Source organism: Phymastichus coffea, unplaced genomic scaffold (assembly GCF_024137745.1).
Source record: "Phymastichus coffea isolate CEN01 unplaced genomic scaffold, Cenicafe_Pcof_1.1 PCOF00142, whole genome shotgun sequence".
Taxonomy (NCBI): domain Eukaryota; kingdom Metazoa; phylum Arthropoda; class Insecta; order Hymenoptera; family Eulophidae; genus Phymastichus; species Phymastichus coffea.
The window spans coordinates 438,378-463,062 of record NW_026706953.1 but is presented as its reverse complement, the minus strand read 5'-3'; the positions used below and the strand labels follow the sequence as shown (position 1 = coordinate 463,062).

At 39.0% G+C, this 24,685-nt stretch overlaps 1 protein-coding gene across 5 annotated transcripts in view; it reads right to left on the bottom strand.

Moving 5' to 3' along the window:
* Positions 1-342: 342 nt before the first annotated feature.
* LOC131672097 (calcium-transporting ATPase sarcoplasmic/endoplasmic reticulum type) overlaps positions 343-24,685 on the bottom strand; it is a 39,949-nt gene continuing 15,606 nt past the window's right edge. For 2 of the 5 annotated variants that reach the window (XM_058949053.1, XM_058949052.1), the window contains exons 2-11: positions 22,997-23,173; positions 15,743-15,760; positions 12,937-13,019; positions 12,477-12,863; positions 11,244-12,208; positions 10,274-11,159; positions 10,046-10,198; positions 9,828-9,961; positions 9,619-9,736; positions 8,963-9,434 (exon numbers count right to left, since the gene is read on the bottom strand). In XM_058949053.1, the coding sequence (XP_058805036.1) occupies positions 9,234-9,434; positions 9,619-9,736; positions 9,828-9,961; positions 10,046-10,198; positions 10,274-11,159; positions 11,244-12,208; positions 12,477-12,863; positions 12,937-13,019; positions 15,743-15,760; positions 22,997-23,114 (3,063 nt within the window). In that variant the 5' untranslated portion in view covers positions 23,115-23,173 and the 3' untranslated portion in view covers positions 8,963-9,233. Of the gene's footprint in view, positions 2,948-8,962; positions 9,435-9,618; positions 9,737-9,827; positions 9,962-10,045; positions 10,199-10,273; positions 11,160-11,243; positions 12,209-12,476; positions 12,864-12,936; positions 13,020-15,742; positions 15,761-22,996; positions 23,174-24,033; positions 24,491-24,685 lie in introns of those variants that run through there. The other 3 variants (XM_058949056.1, XM_058949055.1, XM_058949054.1) reach the window with 3 other exon arrangements.

Sequence of the window (24,685 nt, the reverse complement as noted above, 5' to 3'; positions counted from 1 at the left end):
TTAAGTGAAATCTTTTAATTCATAAACTACTACAATAATATATTGAAATGGTTATTGTGCATGGACCAAGCGTTGTTTGAATGCAATACTTTAAATAAACAAAAAGTTATCAGTAAAATATCCGATAAATTATTGCGCTTTCAGTTTTGATACGTGTTCAAAAGAATAAAAAATAAATGTGAAATGATCAATTTCAGAAAATAGAATCATTAGGTCCATGGGCTTTTAAATTTTTTTTTATCACGTTTATACTATTAACGGACGTATTTAGTGTTATGATTATATGCTAAAGAAGTGAGTAAGAAGAAAAGAGGAAGAAAAGAAAAATAAAAACAGAATGTGGAAAAGTTCGCCTTGCACTTTATTATTTCTCAAATGTAACATTAATTTTTCATGGTCAATAGATTTTATTAGATAATAAAAATAATGAAGATCAATAGTAATCGGTTCGATTAATATATATAAAAATATCGAGTTGGAGAGACCTAAATAAAATATGTATCAGGGCTTGAATAGTAAAAATGACTACTTGAAAAATATGTAATAAATTGGTATTATCCAATAAACGAAAAAAAGAAAAGAAAAAGAGAGAGCAAAGGGGGGAATTAAAAGGAATTATTTTGAAGTAAATCGAACAAGTTCGGAGAGGATATTAATTTTATAGGTAAAGGTGAATCATTGCAGGTAATGTTACCCAGATAGTTAAATAGAACAAAAATGGATTAGTGTGATAAGAGGTTTTTGAACTGTTAAGTACACCCGCAATACGGGGGATTCCATACTTGTTAGTCTGGAGAAAAAGTTATTTATACATCGTATTTATATGTTGATATGTACAATTATTCCAACTACTGATAAAAGCCAATGAAAAGTGTATCCCTTAAAAATTTTTCTATATATAAACATTAACTCGTTTAATGTACGAAGTATTAAAAATGATTTGACTGTCATGCGTCTTATTTATTTGGCAAAGATAAATAGACTATATAAAAGGGTATATGGATTAGAATTTGTTAAAATTGATTACTTTCTTGTTTTATCCTTTTCTGAAAAATCATCGACGGTTAGGTGTGAGTCTCGCTGTTCGGGTATATAGCAGCCACGGGTCGTTATACGATTGATAACAGTAGCTTTAGTCACGTAACTCTCTCTCTCTCTCTTTCTCTATCTATAATCGTAGCCGCGGCTCCGGAGGTGCGAGGCCCTCAAAGTTTGTCTCTCTGTCTCTGATCGGCGCGTTATTCGTTCGTGATTGGTTCGGTTTTGCTTTGCTTTAGCTCCACTGGTGCACCTCGTCGCCCACTGCAACAACAATTAGACGGGAGTCAGATTGGCAGAGGCGAGCTCGCCAAGGGACACACATCTACTTGGCCTGGGGAAGGTACTGGGTCGCAAGCACATCGACAGAGGATAGGCGCTATTGTCTTCTCTGCTTCCATTCGTTCGCGCACTGCAACTCCGTAATCCTTAGGGCTTGCTCAGCTACTTTTGCTTTGCACCTTAGAAGGGCACACCAACGTGTCTCGACATAAGGACACTTTGCAGGGCCACACCTACACTTGAGCATCATTTAGGAAATTTACCTTGGTAAAAGGCCTCACTGAGGGAGTTCGAAAGTTAATTCTATTTTCTTTCGTTTTTTCGTCCGTATATTTTTACTCTCACTTATTTATTTACACAGTTTAAAAATCAAACTGATGCTTTACAATGTTTTCTGCTATTATCGCTAAAGTTCTTCACAGTCCAATGTTTTGCCAAATATTTTTTGCGTGTTCGATGTTCTCGTGGATATACTTTTCAAAACGTTTTCTCATCCAAAGAGTATAAACAAAAGAGCTATATACTCTAGCCTCGCACATATATATATATGTATATATATATGTGTGTAACTATTTTACATGATTAAAACATTAAGTCGCACGCCGACTTGTTCTCTATTTATAGTATGCTCGCGGAGCGTCGAAAAAAAACAACAGATCCTAGTCGCGAACGTATTTTCTACGTTTTTCTCATCCGAACTTACGAGATATTTTTTTTTGAAAAAAGAAAGAAAGAAAGTATCGCGATCAAAAAACAAGGCCGCGTTGCCTACAAGCAGTGCCTTTTAAAATATGGACACCGCAAACATAAAAATTTCCAACAAAACAACAATCACTGATATATAATAGTCAATGAGGCCTTTTTCCCTAAAGTTCGTGTGTGCGTTGGAAACTTCAGTTCTACAAGGCACTTTTTTGGCATACCTATCGCGAATATATATTGAAACCAATCGTCATCAATATCAACCAAAGAAAAAAATAATAATAATAATTGTCCCGTGCACTGCGAGGGTTCGCAGATCAAACACAATCCGAGTCCCGAGTTCGAGGCGAACTTACCCGGCAAATTTCCCAACAATGTCATATTTTACATATATCTATATTACGTTCGCCGCTAAGCTCGCCATTCGACACACAAAAAAATGATAATGTTGAAAGCTCGGGGACTCTTTCTTCATCTACCTCTCTCTCACGCACACACACGTATACTCTCTTTCTCTCTCGCTCCCAGTGCACAGCCTATTTGTAAGGATTGGGTACAAAAGAAAAAAGTCAATAAAACGAGGGGGAGGGGTTTTCGGGGCGGGAGGGACTAGGCTACTAGAATTGACGAGCGAGCAGCATTGCTCTCGCACATCTCAATCTCTCGCTCATTCTCCCGTCATTCTCGCAGTCGTCGCAATCGTCTCATTTCACACACGTGCACAATTTTTTTTATCTTTTCTTTTGCCTCGAGCGTGTATCTCGTTCTCTCTCTTTTGCTTTATTATTAGGTTTTTTCTTATTCTCTGCGCAGCTTCTGCCTCAATAAATTATTTTTGCTTTTGATTTTTGTCGAGTCGGAGTAGGATTGGGACACCGACGCTTGGGCTGCTTCCTTTACTGCATCGGCTTCACTTGGGCTGGCACTGAAACCACACAGAACAACCAGGGTTTACACTACTACTCGGTAGGCCGACTGGCTTTGGCCTTAGATTTGAGGCAGCGGCTGCAAGTCCAGAAGCCCAGTAGCAGCGGCATCAGCAGAAGCGCAGAGAAAAGGAGAAGAGAGCGAGATGAAGTAAGGGAGAAAGAACGAGTTTAGTTCAGATTTCATTGCTACGCGTGCTAAGGAAGTGTAAAGCCATGCGGTCATTTGCTATTAGTCGGTCATTCTTTTCATAACCGATCATATCCGTTGACGCAGGTGCATTTTTTCAATTTCGATTGCTTTGACGTTATAAAAATTTTTCCCACAAAAATCGCTATCTTATCAGCACAAAGTTTTTTATGTTTAAGGAAGTACGTCCACTCTTATCAAAGTAATACCATAAATTGCACGCTGAGTACAATATTATATTGTGCACAAAAACGCTTTCAGGACTGCAGACAAAAACCAGAAGAAACTTATTCAATTTTTCAAAACAAAAAGTAGATAAGCTCAAAATCGAAAACTCAGCGTAAATGTTAGTATTGAAGCGATACTTTCTTGTTCAGTACAGGAGAGAGCAAAAGTTTTCAGGCGCAGGCTAAAACAAGTTTTTTACAAGCTAGAAGATAAAAGATTCAGATCAAAGTAGCTAGGCTATGTTCTCTCTGTTGTAAAGTTTCACACTCGCAAGCAGCAAGTAACGTCGTATTTTATATATCCTTATATTTTCTTTCGCTTCGGAAAATATGAAAATTTATAGCCTCGTTTTCACACTGATGATAATCATGAAAATGAGATGAAGGTATGTTGACAAGTTGATTTATATTTTATGCTCTGCTTTAGATTTTTTCTTGGACGATCTTGAAAAAAAAACTGTGGCACAAGTAGATAATTTACATCAGGATCTTATCGTTTGTGACATACTATACCTTTGATAAATTTTGATCAAGTACACCAATTGATTCTATAGTTAGAAAAGTAATTTGTTGCACAATGATTATTGATCAAACCACTCAGCAGGCAAGGATTAGGTGAAAGAAAAATAGCTTTGTGAAGTCCAAGATCGATGAAGGTACAATTATAGAACAATAAGGTAACAGTTTTTGGACGTTATAGAGTTGTTCATTCCGGGTCCTGTATGGCGAGACACTCAGATGCGTTGTCTACAGTTCAAGAGGGACCATGCCCAAAAGTTTTTATACTTGAAAATGAATTTTTGATAATTTGACATAGAAATTTACAATATCTTGATGTAAATATAAAAAAGTAAGAAAAAAAATGAGAAAATTGAAGCATTGAATGTTATAATAACAACTTATAAATTTGAAAAATAAAGCAAAAATGATACTGAAAAAAGTAAAATCAAAGCAACAAAAATGTATGTATATAAACAGATGAAATAATGAGCGTGTACTTGAGAAACTTTATTGTCCAATACCCATTTGATTATAAAGTGCATATATGAGCTGATCAGTACAATTTATCTCGTATGTTTTGATAATGAAGACACCGGCAATAAGCCAACGATTCCAAACAATAAAAAAATTTAATTTATGTATTTTTATACTTAAATTTCTGTGCTTTATTTTTTTGTAACTTACTGTATTTCTTAGAACTGTAATGTAACGATCGTGGTAGATTATATCAAAAAAGGAACTAAAGGATTAACAAGGGAACAATGACTAAGGTAACACTTAAGAAGAAATTATTTTACAGATGCATACGCAAATCGTCGTAGAAATGAAATTTGATGACAAGTATAATTGAAGAGAGATGTATTTTTGTTCGTTTTTATGTTTAAGGATAGTAGGGCACGACAATAGGATAACAAGTAACACTTGGATAAATTATCATACGTCCAATAGTCATTAAGTTTCAACATTTTGTTAATCACTGATCATTAGTAGGCCGATCATATTGAAAATAAAGAAAAAATGAAAAAATATATATTAGTAACACATGTGTTTGTTTTTTACTTTGTATGTATTTTTCACTTTATTATTATAACAAGTATAGTCAAATAATAAGTTGTTATTTTGTTTTTGTTCAGTTATTCACTCCTTTCAAACGCTCACTACATAATCGTCAACATCATCGTCACAGTGATGAGCTCGACATCTATTTACGCATTATTAGAAGCTTTACTTGTTATAATACCTCGCAACGAAATATATTCGAGAAAAAAAGAACAGCCAAGATCTTAAAAATCAATTATAAAAATTCACACATAAGTTTTCTTCGTCGACAATGTTTAACTCCTATTTGAAAGTATGACTGTGATCTATCGTCGTTGCTCGACACACATGTACATCGCATCTTGCATTACCTGAGGTAATACAGAATGAAGATCTTTCAAACTTGAAACATAAATTGGATGCGCAGAGTCATACTTCAAACGGATCTAGAATAATAATCGTTGGTTAAGGGACGGGGACGATCAGCGATACAAAAAGAAAAAAAATTGCTTTTCTTTTCTCGTTTGACTCCACGGCCCCTTGACAAGATATAGCTCGTATCGTATAATCTACACTGCATTACAATAACAATAATAAATGGAACTTAAAAACGCATGACGATCGCGCCATGTATATGCCGGAGCGAACGAGCATATTCCGCGCGCGGGCTCGTTATATATTTTTCTTTTGTTGTTCATATTTGCGCACGCTCTACGGCACAAAAAAGGTCGAGATTCTTTTAATTATAATTATATAACTACGCGCCTACTCCAGGACTCGAAGATCACTTCTTTTTTTGAACTTCGTAACGCTATCAGTGTAGTATGTATGTATGTACGTATGTATGTGTGTGTATATATATATATATATATATGTATATATTAAAAATTTTTTACTCGTTAAAACTGTTACATAAGAAAGTTTGTATAGTAAAACGTTCTATATACAATATTAGTCGATTGCCTGCTACGTTATGTACTTCGTTAATATCTGCTTTTGATATAAGATTGTTTTTTATTTTTCTCTCTTATTTACTTGTATAATGAAGGCTATGCTTCATTAAAGTTAAATAATCTAAAAAAAATCTGGAATTCTACGCAAACAATATTGAACATGCGGTACTATTGCATATCATAAATAAAACTCGCCAGTCGTATGTGTGTGTGTGTGTTAGTCATTCATTAAGAAATATATGTATATGCAATAATCACATTAAAAATCCGATCCTTACAAATACTTTAGCGCTACTATAGACCCACTTATTAGCTGTTATAGATAGTGTGCAATTTCCAACTATGAAAAAACTCTGTTAAATAGTATAGTAAAATCGTTAGGATATGAACGATGGCTATTTTATAGCTTTTTTCAAGGAAACAAAATGTTTACCTCCAAGCCCTGGACAACGCCATCACGCTACAAATCCTTGGTATATATCACATCAACAACAAAGTATTAGCGTGATGCCTGGCACGTGCGCGCACATCTCATTTTGCTTTACTTAAGTCATTATTTACTTTATTGAATAAATTAATAATCGTACTGTAAAATTATTGTTAATTATATAGTTATTTATTTATATTTAGTGCATGATCCCGTAAAACACACTGCAGCGCCAAACTAAGTTTTAGTTTTATTCCGCGTCAGTAATCAGTTTGCACTCCTTTCTTTTTCTACACATCTTATGTATTTCGCCCGTGAATGGCACGCGCTTTATATCTCAATATTTTTTTATGACCGGTCGATGCTCTGTCCCTCGTTACATAAATCTACACTTGTATAAACTTCTGTATAACAGCATTAATTGAAGATAAAAACATATACGATAATTAAAGTTCTCTAAGGAGAATCGCGATACAAATGCAGTATACAAACGCGCACACACACGGGTTTTTAATGGTTCAACATGTTGCAACGCATGATTAATGCAAGCCTTGTTAAAAGTACTTACACTTTAAAAACAGCCTTAGGATTTTTGATGATCTTTCGTTCCCATTTTTGTGATCTCAAGATTCAGGCAACCAAACATTTGTGTCTTGAATAACACAATCTTAAGGCGTAAAAAATTTTTCATTTGAAAATTTCACCACTCTTTTCGATGTTTTGACAACAAATATCCAAGATATTAAATTTAGTTGACTGATCCTGACTTCCTCTTTGTATTCATTGAACAGCATTGTTCAGTCATCTTTCACTCATTAATCAATCTTTCGCTGTTCAGGATTCACATGTGTGCATAGTCGCATAAGATTCCCACACGATTATTGGAGAAATAAATAAATCAAATAACAAAAAATATTACAATGATTCGTTGACAAGCTAAAGTCTTTCGTCCAGGTTGCAAGGGCTATTAAGATAAAAACGAACACACTTAGTATATGAAAGTGCTGCGTATTAAGTGCAAAAAGCAGGCATCGGCACCTAAATTTTTCCTTTATTTACATTACAAATTTATTATGTACTATTATTGTACTTCAAATAATCAAATGATGTGCAATGTTTTTCTTACAATTTCATTATTTAAAAAAAAACGAAAAACATTGCACGCATACGTGTTGTTCCATTAGTTTCACTATAAAAAAAAAATGAAAATAATCATCAATGAACAGAGTCATCTACTTCGAAATTTATTTAAGGTGTCAATGTTAATTGAATTTCGAGCTTAAGTATTGAGTACATAGCGCTTCATAAAAAAATGGAAGACGCATGCAAGTCTGTTTTTTCTTCTCTTGAGCAAAGAAATTCGATAATGTTCAATTATAGCTTGCAATATTTTGTTGGTGCAGTGAAGTTTGACTTTTTCGCATTCAGCCTTCATACACGATCACACTAATTTTTTTAGCTAATATTATTTGATAAGCTGTTTTACAAATTATGGAAAAAAGAAATGACAAAGAAAAAACAGTATAATATATAAAGCGAGGGGACAGAAAGCGAATAGGTATTTGGATAATGTATTTCAATAACAAATATCAAGCAAAGAACATCAATAGTTGGGTAGATACATCACAAAGACATGAGCATAAAAGATTGCATAGATATTGTATTTGAGAGTGAATGAACTATTGTGAATGAAGGCTATTTTACTTAATTTCTTTTTTTCATGTTCAAGGATGTTCTTTTTTAATTCGACACATTTGTCACCGTGTTTATTTCACGAACATGTTCTCAGTACGAGATCAATGTGAAATCGTTTTATTTGCACGAAAAGTGAATAACAAGTTCGCTATTTTTTCCAAGCTTAAATTTACAGCAAATACTCTATTCCTATATTATTATGTACAATTGAATATTATTTAAAAAAAGTCTAGTTATTTCCTTCATTACACACGCATAGAATGAATATAAATGAACTATATCCAACCGTTTCTGCAAATTAAAAATTCTAAAATTTAATTATTTAATCTACAATTCCGTGTTGTAAAATGAATATACTTTGACATAACATACTATTATACAATCGGGTCAAAAAATGACACTTTCTTTAAACCAATGAATTTGTGGAAAGGAACGTTTACTTTGAGAGTCCATCACCGTATGCTGTGATAACGTTGTACGTCCGGAATAAAAATATAAATAAACAGTTGTAAGGATACGAAAAAAGGATGCTCGAAAACGTAAGTTCTTACGTCTATTTAACAAGTGATCAAAGTGTCGATCGATCAAAAAAGAGGCTAGAGATTTTCATTAGTGCATAAGATGTACATATGCAATTATTCTTATATCATTATAATTTCTGAGCCTGCACAAAGCATTAAGAAGGAAAAAAGTAAGCTTGCAGTTGAAGAAATAGAGCTAGCGTTAATTGGGAATAATATTTGGCGTCCGGATAAACAAGATTATTGCCTCGCAGAAAGAACGTTAATATTTTGAAAGGCACTTGTACGAAACAATATGATCGTAAGTCTTGTTTAAACACCGGATCAAATCAAATCCAATGAAAAAAAAAAGAAAAAAATAAGCGTCACTAAAAAATTAGCATAACAATACAGTGATGTTTCCTTTTTTTGTTATCAAATACGGTGCGGTGCAGATACGGTCGATCTTCAACTACAAAATCATTATTTGTTTAATCCTTTTTATCCGAGTTTTCTCTAGTTGCCCCCGTCAAACACCATGCGCAACAGTCAAAGTAATTCAAATCTCACTTAGACACACTGTTTTTAGTTAATTCATGTCACTTAGCTTTCCCTCGTAGAGGAAAAGCTATGCTTAATTATTACTTTTTTGCTCTTTTTTTAGTTAAATGCAACTGCAAGTCCAAGGCGGTGTGCTTGGCTTTCTTGAGAAAGGCATCTTTCATTTACGCTAATATAACACCCAATGGATTATCTATATGGGCCCCCACAACAAGAGTCCAAAAAACACAGCCCACATTAGAACAATCCAGTGAACGGTGTATAGTGGGTTCATACCGTCAGCGATCTTTCTGGCAGTGAACTTCAAGGTTTCGTCAAGAAGTACCACTGGAATCGAAAACTTCATTACAGTAACCCACTCTTCCGCAGTCAAGGGAGTCACTTGGAATACGGACTGTAAAAAAAATTGTTAAAAAATTGCGTTATTACTTAAAATCAAATTTGCTTAAAATATTTTTCCCGAATTATCACCACTAGTTTTCTGATATATAATTTATTATAGAGAAGAGATTTGTTGAACTGCTTTAGTGAATAACAATTACGAATATAATGAAATTGGAAATAAATTTTTCACTTACCGAAAGAACATCTACGTGGAGAATGACGAAGTGGAGTGTGAAAGAAAGTGCCATTGAACCAATGAGCCACAAGTTGGACCATGGTGGCATGGTGATGAGCGATTGGTTCTCAGACAAGCTGTGATTAACATTATGTTATTAATACCGTGTTTAAAAAATGTTACAACCTGAATGGCCGTAAAACACAAGCTAAAGTTCAAAAAAGAAACCTGTTCATAGCGTTCAACATTTCAATGGTGACAAGAACAGATAAAGCCATGGTCATAGGGTGAGGGTCATTGAAAACCTTGCAGTCAAGCCCTTTGAATTCTTCTCCTCCTCCGATGCAAGCCAAGTGATGAGTCTAAAGTCCCATGAAAAAAATTTAGAAACTTCTCCATCGACAACAAAATTGAAAATTATGACAAGTAGAAAAAATAAAACTTACTAGCTGGTAGTAGTTCATTTGAGGTCCATTAGGACTGTAGAGGAACCACCAGGCAGCAGATCCAACGGTAGCAGCGCCGACGTATCCACCAATAGCCAAGTAACGGAAGAAAAGCCATCCAGAAATCAGAGACTCGTCCGCTTTACGTGGTGGCTATATCAACGAAAAAAAAACTATGTTATTCGCTCTCTGTTGCAAAAATCAGTGCTTGTGTAAAGTGCAACTCACCTTTTGCATGATGTCCAAGTCAGGAGGATTAAAACCCAAAGCAGTAGCTGGAAGACCATCAGTGACCAAGTTAACCCACAAAAGCTGAACAGGGATCAAAGCCTCAGGAAGACCAAGGGCAGCAGTCAAGAAAATACTGACGACTTCACCAATGTTGGAAGAGATGAGGTAACGGATGAATTGTTTCATGTTGTTGTAAATGGCACGGCCCTCTTCAACAGCAGCGACGATAGATGAGAAATTGTCGTCGGCTAACACCATCTCGGCAGCAGACTTAGCTACAGCGGTACCAGAGCCCATGGCAATACCAATTTCGGCCTTCTTTAGAGCTGGTGCATCATTGACACCGTCACCAGTCATAGCAGAGATCTCATTCATGCTTTGCAAGTACTCAACAATCTTGGATTTGTGGGCAGGCTCGACACGCGAAAACAATCTAGCCCTAGCGCAAGCGGCTCTTTGTTCCGAGATGGACAGGTCATCGAACTCGCGACCAGAGTAAGATTTGCCAGTGGTATCTTCATCTTCGCCAAAGACGCCGATTCTTCTGCAGATAGCTTCAGCGGTAGCCTTGTTGTCGCCAGTAATGACGATTACACGGATACCAGCAGCACGGCACTGAACGATAGAGTCGAAGACTTCCTTACGTGGTGGGTCCAACATACCGACGACGCCCACGAAAGTAAGGTCCTTTTCGTACAGGTAGAATTTGGTAGAGTCTCCTAGATCCATGTCGTCGGGCTTCATTGGGTGATCGGCCGTGGCAAGAGCCAGGCAACGGAGTGTATCGCGACCAGTACCGTACTGGCGAGTGAGGTCGAGGATGCGGTTCTTCAGAACAGTTGTCAAAGGGAATTTCTGCGAGCCGATACGAGCATGTGTACACCTGAAAATAGTACAAATGAAGATTATATTTTGTATTATTTATCAGTTAAAACATGTCAATTCGGAATAAAAAAATAATACCAACCTGTCGAGTACACCCTCTGGGGCACCCTTGACGAAGAGCTTGGGACCAGTTCCAATCTTGGTTGGCTTGAGAGGTACGCAGTACGATGACATAGATTTACGATCACGCGAAAACTCAAGAGTGAATTCCTTCTTCCACTTGGATTCCATGTCTTGTCTGACAGCGATAGCTGTGGTACGGCGGTCGAGGCCAGTTTTAGACACTCCGTAGGGATTGATTTTTTCAGCAAGAACGATAAGAGCGGTTTCGGTAGCTTCGCCGACCTTCTCAAAGGCCTGCTTGAATTCGTTGAAGTCAATGGCCGAGTCGTTGCACATGATGCAGATAGTGCCAAGCTCGTGGAGCGTCTCGTACTCGGCTCCGCGAACTTTCTGTCCCTTGAGGAATACATCACCAATTGGCTCGTAGGTGGAGCCGGTGATCTCGAACTCGTGGAACGCGCTGTCATTGCCCTCGATCCTTTCGAACACGAACATCCTGCTGACTGACATCTGGTTGGTGGTCAATGTACCGGTCTTGTCAGAGCAGATAACTGAGGTACAACCAAGGGTCTCTACCGATGGCAACGATCTGACAATAGCGTTCTTCTTAGCCATACGTCTCGTACCAAGAGCAAGACAGGTGGTAATGACGGCTGGCAGACCCTCAGGAATGGCAGCGACGGCCAGAGCGACGGCGATCTTGAAGTAGTAGATGGCACCCTTGATCCAGGAGCCACCGTGAGCTGGGTCATTGAAATGGCCAATATTGATAGCCCATACGGCGACACAGATGATGGAAATGACTTTGGAAAGTTGTTCGCCAAACTCGTCCAATTTCTGCTGCAGGGGTGTCTTGATCTCCTCGGTTTCCGACATCTCAGTACGGATCTTACCGATAGCGGTATTGAGACCAGTGCCAATTACAACACCACGAGCTTTACCCGCGGCTACGTTCGTACCAGAGAACAGAATATTCTTCTTGTCCTGTAATTAAAATGATATTTATTTATCATTATTTGTAACACTTTGTGACTTTAGAATGTGAAGGTTCAAAAACTATTATAATTTTGTTTATTCGATTAATAAAGAAAGACCGTCTTTATGACTGAGCTTATCGAGGACATTAGGAAAGGTCTATAATTTAGTTTTTCCTTATGAGGTAGTAAATTATAATTGAAACTTTCATTTGACTTTGATAAACGTTATACAAAGTCCTGAACTTATTCTTGCAAATAATAAGATAAAAACACACCTGGTTGACAGCACGTGGGTCGGGCACGGGGTCGGTGTGCTTGATAACAGAGACAGATTCACCGGTAAGGATAGATTGATCGATCCTGAGGGTGGTCGAAAAGATTTTGGTGAGACGGATGTCAGCGGGGATCTTGTCACCGACGGACACCTCAACGATGTCACCGGGTACGATCTCCTTGGCTCTGATCCGTTGCACACCGGATTTGTCGCCACGCACGACCTTACCCATCTCGGGCTCATACTCTTTCAGCGCTTCGATGGCTGACTCGGCATTGCGCTCCTGCCACACACCAACCACCGCGTTCGCGATGAGAATAAGCAGGATGACGAACGGTTCGACGAATGCTGTGAACGCATCTTCGTGCTCCTCAAATAAGGCTAGTACCTATAATATGATTCAGAAATTAGCCCGCTAATTACCTTTATTTGATTGCCGTGATCAAGTTTAAATTACTTACAAAAGAAATAATAGCAGCTAGTAAAAGAATCTTAACTAAGAGGTCATCGAATTGTTCCAGTACAAGTTGCCAGATGGATTTTCCTGAAATAACAAAAGCAAGCGATTTGTAAAGCCATTGATTTTGAGTAAAAGTACGACAACAATTCTCCAGGTTATATGCATTGATATACGTTTTTCATCGTGCCTTTCTACATCTCTTCTATTATTCCGAAATATATATATTTCCGAGAGTTGAATCTGGAGGACTTGTACGTGCCTTTTTATCCTACTCTTTTCAGAAGCAACAGAAAGGAAAATGTTCTTTTGTACGTGGAAAAAATTTGGGACAATTCTCTCATTGTTTTTCCGATTGAATAACAAATGAAACGAACATTTTTTTTCTTGAAAAGTAGTTATTCTTAAAAAAATGTAACCCTACCAAACCTGCAAATTGATCTAGTAATTAAAAAGTGTTCAACTACTCTATTCGGCAAATCAATCGAGCGCGTTAGCGTATATTAATCGAATCACGCACGTGCCTGTTAAGCCCAATAAGCACGAAATCAAGTAACCACCGGCAGATGATTGGCCACGGAAAATGCACATACATACATACATACATACATACACACACACACACACACACACACACACACACACACACACACACACACACACACACACACACACACACACACACACACACACACACACACACACACACACACACACACACACACACACACACACACACACACACACACACACACACATGTAGCCAGTCTACTCGCGAAATGTGTATATGAGTGTGAAGCAATGAAAATTGAGAAGAGAGAATTGAGCGCTTGGCATTAAAAAATGCTCGCCTGTGTGACGCAGCTATATAGAAGCGAGGGCTGCTGTTTAATGATGGCACACAAAGTTTGCCGGCGGCGCTCACAAGTCGCCTCCTCTTCTCTTCTTTTTTTAATTCTCAGCGCCACTCTGCGCCATTCGAATAATGCGACACGGGCGCTTGTCTGCTCGAGCTGCAGTTGAATGAGGCGCAAGTCCTCCAGAAACGCGCCAGAATTGTTTCGTAAATTTCATTTGGAATTGGAATTAGTTTTCAATGGCATTCAGTTTTCAGTTCTAATTACTTTTTGTCCTGGGGCGAATTGTTTTTTTAAAGGCTCGCCATAAATTGTGTACTCGAGTTACTACGATCATTCTTTCCCCAAGTTTTGTTGGAAGTCCAACGGAAATTCTGTCCCGAAACGAGGTCGAAATTCAATGCAAAGTGCTTCACTTTCGTAAAAGGAGACCTTCCTTCTGAGCTACACTTAAGCTACGAGTCGAAATCGACCTAGTTGTTTTTTCAGAAATGTTATCACGAGAAAGGAAATCCTATACTTATTCTTACAAAATAGATTGTGTTGTTAATAATTCGCCTAACTTCAAAACGATTATTGATGAAAGCTATGTGGTATAAAAAGTATAAAACTTAATCGTCAACTTGATGATTTCCACAATAATCCAAGCAAATCAACATACACGAAATATTCATCATTTCTCTCTGCAAACATGTATAATACAAGATTAGCCTTAGGATGAGCCGGCAACGATATCAACATCAAAAGCTTTATACTCGAGCTTTCGTGCGCAACGTTAAATGGGAGCGCTTGGCATAGCGAAAGAGAGGGAGAGTGCCGAATATACGTGTAAAGTTTACTTGGCCTACTTGGGCGTATTTTCTTCCGTGCTTCGTATATAGGCATACAATGCGAAAGATAGAAGAGAAAAAAGGAGAATTTGATGACTTTTATCGATTTGACCAGCTCACAGTTCAATTGTTCAGAGAAAACCTCTCACCGCGGGTCACCCGTTGCCGGCATTTTCATTCTCTCGAGGTGTACTTGCAATGACTGCGGTTACCTTATTCATGGATAGCTTTTTGATATTCCAATTTCACTTTTGGGATTTCAAATTTAAAGTCGAATTGGATAAGTATCGAATTCGGCAGTGAAATAACAAGTAGGTTTTTGTATCACCGAATCGTCGACAGTATAAGCGAAACGCCAACGAAAGTAACATCTCCAGACTTCGTGCCCCTCGTACGTCAGCGGAAGCTCAAAAACAAGAAAAGCTTAGCTTGACGATCTCTGAACAAACATTAGCAGTCCTCCGACTTCTCCGATGAGCTGACAAACCATCAGTAAGCCGCGAGTACATGTATATTTTTTATCGCGTCGTCAACTTTATTTCCAGCACAAGTCAATTCCATCCATTCTCTGTTTAAAAAACGAGAGAAAAAGAGAAAGAGAGAATAACAGGTCGATAAGTGCCGCTTAGAGCAATACAAAGAAGAGAAAAACTACTGGTTGCGAAGCCCTATACATGTACTCTTTGGCTCCTCGCCGCATTGTTTCGCGTCATCGTATTTTTTCTTCTATCGTCTTACTCGGACATACAAGTCATCAATAGTAATCTATTTGACGAGGGTTGAATACTACCTTATATATCCTTTGTTTGTCGTTTCGATTAATAATTTAATCTATATTCGTTCTGTCGGGAGACATAAAAAACGTGTCTTTGCGGGCGTGCAACGACCTATAATTTATAAACTAGTCAAAGTACGAATCAGTCATTATCTATCCTCGGTTTGCTTGTCATAGAGCAAAAAGAAAAATATGTATTGCGGCTGCGACGTACTCATGGACTGCAGCCTACCACCCTTCATAATTACATTACACCTTTGTATATACACGTAAATCAATGCATATACTCTCTAGACAGTCGCCTTAGTTGGTTACAAGATGAGACTTTCGATTAGAGATATGTCTTACCCTCCTCAGCTGGCAGTTCTGTAACAGAAAAATAATAGGGGCATAACATTAGTGCATGATTAATAAGACGAAAATCGAATGCCATAATAGTACAATAATAATAGTCAGTTCCATGATCGAACGATCCAACGAGATAATATAGAGTGCAATTGTAATCGTTTCTCATGAAGATACGAGTTAAACCTACAGGATTTTATCGAACACAGTTGCGGCTGACGCGAAATATGCGCGCTAAACAAATAACTCGGTCGCACGTTTGAGCTTGCCATTCAGGAAATCGCGGCTTAGCTGCTGCCGCTGCTACTGCCGTGGCATCGCAGGCGCTTGCAAATGCTCAAAGCAGATCAACTCTCTTACACTGCAGTTGCGCTACGAAAATAGACTCTCTGGCTGTGGCTGCTGTTGCATGTGTGCAACTGCGGGACCTTGGCTCACATATTATCGATCCTAGCCGTGTGCCGTGTAAATAACAACAAACTGCATACAATTCTGCGTTACTGAGCTTTCTAAATTTTTGCAGAGCCACGGCAACGCAGACCAACTGGCGCTCGCTGAAAAATTACCACGAGATTGGTCTTGCTCGACGTTTTTCTTTATTCGATCGATTCGTATAATTACAGAGGCCGATAAAATTTAAAAATGGAAAAAAACTAAATACGCTAGATATATATTTCCGAAGGTATTCGATACGCTAAATCTGAATCTAACTTTCGATCCGTCACCTAAGACTCTGGAGATATTCTAACCTAAAAGTGCAAAAATCATAATATTTTGTTATGTTCGAGGTTATGTACCACCATGGATATATTTTTTTTCCAAATACAGGTTGGGTCATAAGAAAGTAACGTTAAAACTTCAAAAACCCATTTTTCGGATTAGTTATCTTATTTTTTTTGGAGATATCATTGATTGAAGTTGAGTACTTTAGCAGTTTTTACTGTAACTTGCGATCATATACACCAAACCCTTAAACTCTAATTGCTATAATCCCCAACCATGTCTGTGACTATATAATCCGCATCCTTGAACCCCAACTACTATAACTCACGACCCCTGTAAGCTGCGACCATATAACCCCAGACCCTTGAACCCCCATTGCATTATCACCCAGCCCATGTAACCTGTGATTTTAATGTTATTGCGAAATTGCTAAAATACTTAACATCAATAAGTGATATCTCAATGAAAAAAAAATTCTTTCAAAAAATAGAGTTAAAAAGGCAGAAGTGCTGCTTCGTAACGGTTTTACTGGTTTTTGAAAAAAGAAAATTTATTTAGTGTTACATAACCTCGAATATAGCAAATAATCGTGATTTTTGCACTTTTAGGGTTAGGATATCTGAAGAACGTTAGGTTCTTCAGATATCCTAACGTAGACCGATTCTGAAGCCAGATTCAGATTCAGTGCATCAAATACCTTCGGAAATATACTATGGATACTTTTGGATTTCTTTGGATGTCGGGCTATGTTATTAGTAAGTCAGACAGACTTAAGTTTCCTTGATAGATAGCCGAGCATGTAGATATATAAGAAATTCCCGATTCGCAATCATAAAATTTTTTAAAAGTTATAGAAATTCTCCGCGAAGGGAAACAGTACAGGAAGACGTGGAACACGATCGATATATATGTATACACGTCTATTTTAATGAGAGCACACGTAGAGAGAGAGAGAGAGAGAGAGAGAGAGAGAGAGAGAGAGAGAGAGAGAGAGAGAGAGAGAGAGAGTGAGAGAGAGAGAGTGAGAGAGAGATGTACGTGCTAAGCTTGCGCGTAGCTATTTCAGTCGGGAAAACGGCATCGTAGATCGACGCTACGAGGTTCTTGTCCTAGAACACACACGCGTGCACACCGACCAACCTGCGGCTGTTGTCTAATTTATAAACTGCTAATCTTTTTCCGTTTATCTCTCTCTCTCTCTCTCTCTCTCTCTCTCTCTCTCTCTCTCTGTATCTCTCTCTCTCTCTCTGTCTCTCTCTCTCTCTCTCTCTTTCTTTCTTGATCAATTATTCTTGTATTGTTAAACGTTTTGATTATAAAAATGCAATTAATAACGTTTCAGCCGACAACCCAAAAGAAAGCTCATAAAGCATATGAATTGTCGATCGCAGTGCGCTCAAAAATTTCATAAGAATGAAGAATGAGGCGAAATCAAGCGCGGCTCCCTGACTCTCTTTGTATCCATAATCCGATAGCTTGCACTGACATTCATGCAATATCGAATCAGCTGATCAGGCGAACCCCTACTCTATCTCTCACTCACGCTAATAAGCGTATCCGTTTCTTTTTTCTTTGCGACTAGGACTAACTTTTACGAGATTGCAACGGTATCTTGCGATATATATCAGTGCACATGAAGTCGATGGTTTCATTTTATTTACTTTTTTTATCAAGTTGATAATGGTATTATCGGGCATAACAAATTCTTTGCTTTTTTGCGTAAGCATATCGCTAGTTGCAACAGATAGAATTTGGCCAACTGACAATACGCTCGACGCTCGTGTACTGACAATTTGCCAATCTCTCTACATCGAGGATATATATCATTACGTCCGGGGACTAATAATGTCAAGCAACTGCATCTTGTTTTATTTCTGTATATCAAGCAGGAAAGAGCGAAGAATAACGAAAAAACCGTAATTATGCTAACTTGATCGAGTGGCTTGACTCCCGAATATAACAACCCGGAAGCACTGACAAAGACAGAATGCATGGGACCGAAATATTATTCGATTTTACAAGAAAACAAGGCTGCACGTATGTTTTGTGCTTAGGTCTGGATTTTTCGGTCACACGCCGTTGACCAAGCAAATGAGAAAATTTTCTGTCTTTTTGTCGTACAACCGATAAGCCGTGAACGATGAGGCAGTAGTACACTGCGCGATGACATCGATCGAGTGCACGAATAGCGTTACGCTATAGCGTCGCTTATACGGGAGTATATAGGCGACGAGTAGCTTTTTCTCCCCCGTGTCAACGTGAACGCGTGTCTATCATATCCCTCGCAAGGTGAGTTTGCGATGCTTCAATACAAATACACCTTTACGCGTGGAATTATTTAAACAAAACGTTGATATACTCTAGGTGTCTGCGAACTGTTCTGATGCGAGATACACGTTGCGTCCAAGTTTTAGAAATATGAAATTGAGGAAGCTTCCGCGATGGACATTGGAATCAGCAAAGTAAACTGAACACAACTATTTAAGGATTATTTTTTATTAGAATGAAGATAAATCAAAATGACTGCATAGGATGTGAATCGAAGATCAACAACACTTATAAGTGAGATAAAGAAAAAAGGGTTGTAGAGAGCGAGAAAAAGAGAGAGAGAGAGAGAGAGAGAGAGAGAGAGAGAGAGAGAGAGTGAGAGAGAGAGAGCGCAAGAGCGAGGAAAAAAGATATAAGCGGCGCCAGAGAGAAAAGCGGCGCAAGGCTCACGTGCTAGAAAGAAGCGTGCGCCGGGCAACATTTTCACGCGAGGCTGAGCCTGTGCGGCGAAGGACAATGGCTGTTGCTACGACCGATATACAATAACCTATCTCTATATAAATTCTATCCATCTTGTTTCACACCAGTCGCGCCTCGCATACACGTTCGGGGAATTCGGCAAATTGTCAGCTTCGACTTTCAAAGATGCTGATTTTTTTTAAACGAGTTATCAGTTTATCGTTAATTGACAATTCGGTGATTTTTAAAGCAACGAAAAGCCTATGCGTATTCACGATTGAAAGTATTATCCGATCAACATACAACTGTTAGTCAAACTTAAACGTCTTCATATTGGAAACGCTTGGCTTGAAAGACAAATATTCTAATGATAACCGGTTTCACCGACAGCTTCGTCGCGTGATTGCTGAAAAATCGACCGAAGATATATATACAAGCATGCATATAGCCCGAGAACCGGCCAATAATAATAATAATTAAGAATCGCTCTTTTCTCGGCGTTTGTGCGCGCGACAAAATTGCGCAACCGAAAGCGCAACGAAATGAACACACGGACACAAGCGAGAGTACGTGACGTCTATTGACGATTAACGTCATCGGTGGCGGCGACTGCCCTCGAGAGTAACGCCACACACAGACACGAGCGCTTCGACGGACAAAGCTTCGTTGTCGCGTGTGTTTTCCTCCTGATGAAAAACGCCACCGGCGCGCGCGCATCCGCGTCACGCTTTATATTTTCCGCTCGCGATTATCTTATCGGCGGATTTCATCCGATCTTTCGCGCGAGTCTTTGTGCTGCGCCGACGCTGGCTTTTCCTCTGGCGATTGAAAGTGCATTAAAATTTCGGGGTAATCAAAGGAGGCTACTCGTTGCTTTCGAGTCAGCACTTCAACCATTTAACAGGCTCGAGAAGCATTTTTATAAGGCCGGATTACGCGCACGTGCGCGAGTATAAGGTTGCTTTAGATACGCCTTGCTGAATCTTTGATGTCTATAGAAAGAGTTTATAGGAATACGTGTGTTTATTCGTTAGTTCTCCAGCGCCCATCAAACTACAAAGTAACGTCTGCGTAATACCAGTGGCAATTCTATCAACGACACACGACAATGATTCATTTGCCTCTAATCCAATCATTTTTTTGCTTTCGCTTTTCTTTCCATCCAGCTTGGCGGATAATTTAATTAACATCGAAATCCCCGACTTTGAATAGGTTATTTCGAAGATGCTCGTTCTTGCACGATACATACTTAAGTACACACCCGACTGACGTCACTGAAATCCGCGATGACAACACAACGTGGCTTTTTTCGCGCGAGTATAGTGGGGGAGAAAGAGAGAGAGCAGCAATTCACCACACAGCACAATAGGCAGATGCAACTCGGGGCTACGTTTACAAGATAAACACTTTCTTTTTTCAACTGCAATATAGGTTCTGACACGTATTCGACTGGCTTCACTTGACGTCAGAGCCCCTCTTATGATTACGTGTTACTCCGGGATTCGGCTTTCCCCTGAGATTGAAGAATTCTGACGTCAGTAACAGCGCTCTCTCTCTCTCTCTCTCTCTCTCTCTCTCTCTCTCTCTCTCTCTCTCTCTCTCTCTCTCTCTCTCTCTCTCTCTCTCTCTCTCTTTCTCACGCGCGCGCCTGTGGAATTTTAATTTTAAGCGCCGTGGAGAGCGATCAACGCTTCACACAAGCATTTTTTATTTGGATAGGGTTAACTGCCTATTTTCATCCATAATTGAATCCACGAATGTAAAAAGCGATGACAGCTATCGAATTTTGCGAAAGTCGATATATACGCTGGTTTATTAATGCTATGCCGATACGTTTGTGTTATTCTTGAATATTTAATGTCGAAATCAGAATTCCAAAACTGCGCGGAAATTATAGGAAAGACTTGAGGGTTCTAAACTAGATCTCACTAAAATGAATCACGATGGAATTTTAATGTCAGGTAACTGAAAAACTGCAATGACATAGCCCAATTACACGGCAAACCTTCCGCTCAACCGAAAAGAAAAAAAGCTCAATAGTAATATCACCATTAAGCGTAATATACATCTCACCTCGAGTTATCGCTTGTCCTTCGCTTTTTTCTCACTTTTTTTCCCAAGAACAAAGAGGTGCCCAAAGAGTGCGACAGACAGGCAGTTAGTCGCTGCGACCGGTAGTGATCGTGTAATTGGCGCGCGTCACTCCATTGTCAAGTGAAAGCGATAAGAGTCACGAGTCGCTGTCGCCGCTAGACAGATAGAGAGAGAAATTGAGGGTTTTGCGGCGGTGGCAGCATCCCGGCTATCAGCCTGAATAGTCCATTATTATTTGTTGGTCGCGATCGATGAAATGGAATTTCGAGCTTTATCGCCTGCACAGTTTGGCTCCATGAATTATTGAAATCCGAATGTACATCGTTTTCATAGCGCGACCTACTTTTGAGCGAGATAAGTTTTCAAATTGGAAGAGCGAAGCTTTTGTTAAAGCGAAATTAAGCACGACCACGCAGCCCGAAGCATCCGTGTAATTAGCGCTTTACTGTAAACAAGTGGCACGCGCGCGCGCAGTAATCAGACGTAGCTGATCCGATAAAGCAATTTAATAAACTCGTCTTGGATGATAATAAATTATTATATTGCTACTCTTACGATTCTTCGCGATGCGTCGCATTGACATACACGCCCGGTAATCTACTCGATTCACAATCAAATAAGTTTTACAGCTAATGAGATTACTATTTTGTCGATTCAAATTACTTAAGCGGTATTCTATATAAATTTTATAACTAACATTTACGAAATTGGACGTGTCATCCTCGAGTCAGTATATGCATATTTCCGTCGGATATCGCACGTTGCATTCGCCAAAGATAAAGCGTATCTTGGCTTGGTAATAAACGAAATGAGGCTTATTAAGTGATTAATGCTAAGCACGGTTTTGCCTTTTTTGAATATTAATAACTCAAAAATTAACCGATCGTATAATACGAAGGAAAAAGAGAGAGGAGATCGTCATTCGCGGAGAAATGTACAGATTACGCACCCGTTGATGCAACAGACGTGACCATGTTCAATTCGCGAGACCACGTTAAGAATCAACCGGTTGCGTGCTCGTGCGAAAACGCAAACTGGGGCTGGTTCACGTGGTTTCCGGCGGACGCGCGGCATGGTGACGTTAAAAATACAGCGCGATGAACTTTTCGACGCTCAATGGGTTTTAACGAGGTGCTGTCGAAATAAAAAAAAACGGACCGCGCGAGAAGCTGTGCAAACGTTCCACAATGAAACTCGTAAACACCTTCGCTAACGCGTCGGTAACTCGATCGTTTGCTTAGAGACCCGAGATTTTCTCGCTTATAGCAAACCAACTCCTAAGTTACTGCTGATCTTTGATATATCTTGAAAAATAACTTTAGCGCTCCCTCTCGTTTTTATGTGCGCAAAGAGGAGATGAATTTTCACGCGCTTTCGAAACAACTTACTGAATTTTACAACGACATTTTCGACAACTGAATAGCGCGAGCAGTTTGTGTGTCATACTCGTTGTAATTTTTCAAAACAAATTTCCTCAATGAAAACAATCATGAGCTGCTTTTGCTCTTTCCTGGGAATGTTAATAGTGAGCCAGAGAACCTGCTGCAGCATTTGCAAGAGTAACCAGCTAAAATATTTAGAACTCCAAAACTATTTTATAAGGTTTATTCCACTGTTACATAAAAAATTCTGTTATTCTATACTCGTTGAATCATTCTCACATTCTTTTCAACAATTATTAAGAAGTCAAGGTAAGTAAAATTTTGTACTTACCATTGAGACCATATTTTTCCTGATTCCTTTTCACCTGGTCTGGCGAAAGACCTTTTTCAGGATCAACATTGAAATAGTTTGTAACTTCGTCTGCTGTTTTGCAATGAGCGTCCTCCATGTTTACTTTTGCTCCAGAACTCGTTAATTACTAAAAGTGATCATTCACCTGATTAATTTCTGTAACAAAAAAATTATTAACTATTTCATATGCTTGTTTTCTATTACTTCTACTTGTTAACTTGAAAATATTGATTGTTCTTCCTCTAAACTGATTATATACAGTCTCTACTCCACAAGAGCATTCATACATCAAAATGTAATCTAATCTGACCTTAGACAAGTTGACATCATTAGCTTTTTTATTAAGACAATGTGAATAATGATGCATTTGCTAAACAAATGTTTTCAAATTTAGACTATGTTTTCTATAAATCAACTTGAATATAATAACTAATCAAATAATAATGTGGTCTAGATCAATTGTATTTTCTTTTTATCATTAGAACAGTTATAGCTAAATGTAACCTCTTTATTAAATTGCTTCATAAATCTTTACATGACAAATTACTTAACGCATTAAAAACAATGGAAATGCACTCAAAAAATTGCGCGAGAATGCACTCTATCAAAAGTACCAAGGCTTTGGCAAAACGCAGTATATCAACTGAGTGGTGGCGTCGAACGCAAAATAAAAAACATTACGCATCAGACGCGCTACGACTTATCATCGCAGTCAGAAATCCGAACAGCAGCGAAAGCATTCAGTTGAATATGCAGACGACTTGTAATGTCGTAAGCGAAAATCTACCCTGGATGTACCTCGTCGCCATGTCGACGTTGGCGCTCTAGCCCATTCCGAAAGTTAAAAATTTCGGAATGGGCCAGTTTTCCCATAATCATACAATGATAAGTAAACGGCTTCCGCGCGTCTGATCTATTCTGACGACTGACACAATAATTCAGAGAGATTAAAAAAAGAGAGACAAAAAGAGAAATCATACGGCGCGCGAACAACGTGGCTGCCAACGTGTGTATACCTTGGTTCGGAAACAGCTAAGCGCCGCGCTGCTCCGCGATGTTAATCGAGAGCAGGACCTAAGCAGCACACACGACTACGTAGCTGTCGTCCACGAAGCTAATTCACCTTGGAGGTTAGGGGTATAACACGCTGGTGATGGCGTGTAGTCTCTATTGTGTGTATGTGTGAGTACGTGCAGCTGGCACTGAAGCTCGATAAATGACTGGAGCGTTGTGCGCGCTATGGATGAAAAACCCGTTGGCGTGTGTGTATATGCGTCGTCTACGAGCGTCCTCGAGGTACACAATTGGCGTCCCGAGGCACACCGAACGTCATGCCGCGACGACGTTCCTCCGCACTCAATCCATAAACTCGACTAGAAAAGCGTCTCGAAGTTTTGTCACAGCACCGTGTGAGCCAACACAACGAGGTAGCGCACTCTAACCAAATCCCTCTGTCTTCGCGGACTGACCGAGCTGCTTTTGCACATATAGGTACACAGCGTTCTGTCTACACGCGCTCGCCACGGGACGGTTTTCACGCTAACGGAGATAGCAGCAACCAAGTGTCGACCACTTGGCTAGCAAGAGCGACGGAGAGAGAGAAGCGAGCACTGCCAGTGCTAGTGGTCTGGCGCGTTTCGTTTCGTTTCGTTTTAATGGCTGTGGGTA